The sequence below is a fragment of the Electrophorus electricus genome, chromosome 26 (genome assembly GCF_041902795.1).
Source record: "Electrophorus electricus isolate QZ-2024a chromosome 26, ASM4190279v1, whole genome shotgun sequence".
In the NCBI taxonomy this organism is placed as follows: domain Eukaryota; kingdom Metazoa; phylum Chordata; class Actinopteri; order Gymnotiformes; family Gymnotidae; genus Electrophorus; species Electrophorus electricus.
The window spans coordinates 8,104,610-8,107,874 of record NC_137522.1 but is presented as its reverse complement, the minus strand read 5'-3'; the positions used below and the strand labels follow the sequence as shown (position 1 = coordinate 8,107,874).

The 3,265-nt window shown below is 36.1% G+C and overlaps 1 protein-coding gene across 1 annotated transcript; it reads left to right on the top strand.

Annotated features, from left to right (window-relative positions):
* Positions 1-1,171: 1,171 nt before the first annotated feature.
* On the top strand, positions 1,172-3,009 carry LOC145653804 (phospholipid hydroperoxide glutathione peroxidase-like). Its single transcript, XM_081708047.1, has 5 exons — positions 1,172-1,196; positions 1,300-1,444; positions 1,933-1,957; positions 2,125-2,184; positions 2,385-3,009. Exons 1-5 carry the CDS (start codon positions 1,172-1,174, stop codon positions 2,415-2,417), a joined length of 288 nt encoding a protein of 95 aa, XP_081564173.1. The 3' UTR covers positions 2,418-3,009.
* Positions 3,010-3,265: the final 256 nt, after the last annotated feature.

The following is a 3,265-nucleotide window of genomic DNA, read 5'->3' as shown; positions in this document are numbered from 1 at the left end:
TACAGGTAAACGTAGATTACATCCTAACGATGTATTTATTCCTAACGTTGGATACATTTTTAGCAGTTTCACGGAAACTTGATGAAACGGTATGTCTAATAGCCGCTCCGTTCTTCTGGATGTAGCGTACCGTACTTTCACACACACGCAAAGCTAACACGCTACACGATACACTTGACACAACGAAATAGGTCGTGAGACGCGATAAACTGCGACTTGTAAGTGTGAGGTTCCAAGGAAAAAATACGTGAACTTGTGAAGCCGCAGATTCAGAAGCGGGAATTTTCGGGGTATTACATCATGGGATATTACATAATTACATAATCTTTCTTTCTTTCTTTTTTAATCACCTTTAGTAGAGAAATTACGTATTTCTTTGGAAAAACTAAATATAAAAAATGCAATTCAAAAAATGTCTCACCCCCACAAGTGGAAGTGTTGAAATGAAGAAATTAAACAGATTAAGATCAGGGTTAGAAATTATTTTTATTTTTTTTTTCACATTTTCTGGTTACAGAATCTTTCTAAGGAGTTGTACCTAATTTACGTATTTTATCTTGTACACTGAATCTTTTAATATCCTTGTAGATAAATTTTTTTTTTCTGCACACTGTCAGAACCTTTACAGAATCTTTCTATGTCCTTAAAGAGAACTGACATATTTTTATTTCTATATTCTGTAACCCTAACCCTATATGGGTTATGCAGTTCTAGAGAATTTATATATTATTTTCTATATGCTGTCATAATGTTTACAGAATCTTTTTTAAAATTTCCTTCCTAAAATATGCATGTTTTCTATATTCTGTAACCCTAACCCTAGCATCCAATACACAGGGAGGATCCAGATGGCCTGATTGCCCCCACTGGAGATCTCTGGAGTTCAGGTAAAGAACAGACTTGTATTACAGACATTTAACAGTATCTTTCTAAGCAGTTCTAGAGAATTTACATATTTTTCTATTAACTGACAGAACTTTTACATAATCATTTTTCTTTTAGATACATATTTTTTTCCTGTATCCTGTAGAAATAATCTGTGACACGGGAGCTCAGGTAATGACCAGAATTGCATTACACAAATTTTAAAGAAACTTTACTTCCTTATAGAGAAATGGTGATATGATTATTCTAACCCTAACCCTAATGTCTTAGAACCTTTTTTTCTTAAATGATCTCATTTACAGAACAATTCGGTAAGCCTTTGAATATTGAAGAACTTTGACCTTTTACTTTTTGAACAACACAACAAATGTAGAACACAACAGAGGCAAACAGCAACAAAACCTTAACTACCAGGCACCAGTGCACAAATCAAAGAATTTGCGAAGTCATACAATGTGCAGTTTGACATGTTCAGCAAAATCAATGTGAATGGACCTAATGCACATCCACTATGGAAGTGGCTAAAGGAACAGCCTAATGGCAAAGGATTTCTGGGAAAGTAAGTCAGCACTATTCCCATTTAGTGATACAAGCAGAAGCATTTATTTCCCGTAATAATTAATATAAAGCTGTCTCAATCTTGGTTCTATTGACTTCCACAAGAATATTTGGTTCAGGTACAATGTTAAGGTTGGACGAAGAGAACGTTGTTAGATCTGAATACTGGAGAGATCTGATTTGCGGGCAGGGTTTGGGGTGGTTTTGGTGTAGGCACTGGACAGACTCACTTTCCAGGTGATGGCACTGCATGGACATGCTGTAATGCCACATTGGCATCTCAGCACCCACTCAGCAAAAGGGGACATGCCAAGTCAGATATCTTCTCACAAAGGGCTCAATAACCATGACATGACAAAGCAGGATTAATGCTTTAATTCTTCTGTCACTTTTCTGTCACTACCTCTCTGTAACTGCATTATGATGGCTGACATAATTACTAGTAGTGATTCATATGGTAAAACACATATACTTTCCCATCCCTTCCAGTGGCATCAAGTGGAATTTCACTAAGGTATGTCCTTCCTTAGCTCCTATTCACATTTATTTATGGAAATTTAGAACCATTACATTGTATCTCTCTATCTGGTTCCTTGTTTTTAAATTCACTGCTTGTCTGCTCTTTTGGCTTAGAAGGTGCTGTGATGTTGTGACTGATGTTTGTGTGTGACATTTGTGCAGTTCCTCATTGACCGAGACGGCCAAGTTGTGAAGAGATATTCTCCACTGAATAATCCCAGCGTAAGAAAACAGACAACAACAAAAAACCCTCCATAAAATCACCATAAATTATTGTAGAAATTTGTTTATACTCTTAAAGATTGCATATGTACTCGTAGATTTCACCCAAATTCACCCAAATGATATCAGATTGTTTTTACAGAGTGAGATGTTGGAATTGTCTCAAGAATTATGCAGCTATAGCTGTTCTTCCATTTCAGGTGGTAGAGAATGATCTTTCCAAGTATTTGTAAACTCTGTGTTCCCACTGGGCAAGATAACTTCTTAGCATCCCCCTCCCGTTTCCGGGCTTTCCTGTGGACTTCTGTGCGTCAGCGGTGTAACCCCATGAATTTGTGATGGTTTGTCTTGAAACCCGCTCTGCGGAAAAGACAGACCTGATGCATTTGGCGTGCACTCCATCCTGGGAGGATCACCAGAGCACAACCAGTCAACCGGACAGGAACCTGATTCCCCCACTACCCTACTGATGCATTCACATCATGATAATTCACAAAGGAGTATTTCTTAATACATTCTTAATCTCATAAGAGTTAAACTCTTACAACGTAATCTTGCATTTAAACTGGATTTTTCTGTATTTAATGTTCTGTTTTTTCTTCTGTCCTTGTAGACATACATAATAGATAATACAGAATATGAATCTGTTGACATACTTATTGCCGTCTTCCAAATGAAGCTGACCCATAGCTCTTTGCTTGTGGTGTTGCATTAAATAACAACAACAATAATAATAAAGCATCTAATGTTGCACATACATTAAATCATAATGAATAGCGCTTGTATTAAGATTATTACAATTATTAAACTATATTTTATTTTAAATATATTGTTTGTGTGTTCTTGTGTATCAGTCCAAATCATCATTAAAGACTGGAACATTAATCAAACCACTGCAGTATATCATCAGTGATATAATTTTGATTATGATGAAAATCTAAATTAGGTGTAAAAACATGCTAGGTGAAATGTAGAGCATGGTTCCGCATTGGCAAATCCACTCAATATGACTCAATCTGGACCTTGGTAATTAATATTCTACAGTAATCATGCCTCCAAATGAACACTGAAAAAGCAGGTA

Coding starts and splice junctions, on each gene's coding strand:
- LOC145653804 (XM_081708047.1), top strand. CDS start 1,172: ATGATCTCATTTACAGAACAATTCG. Junction 1,197..1,299: donor CTCATTTACAGAACAATTCG/GTAAGCCTTTGA, acceptor CTTAACTACCAG/GCACCAGTGCACAAATCAAA. Junction 1,445..1,932: donor GGCAAAGGATTTCTGGGAAA/GTAAGTCAGCAC, acceptor CATCCCTTCCAG/TGGCATCAAGTGGAATTTCA.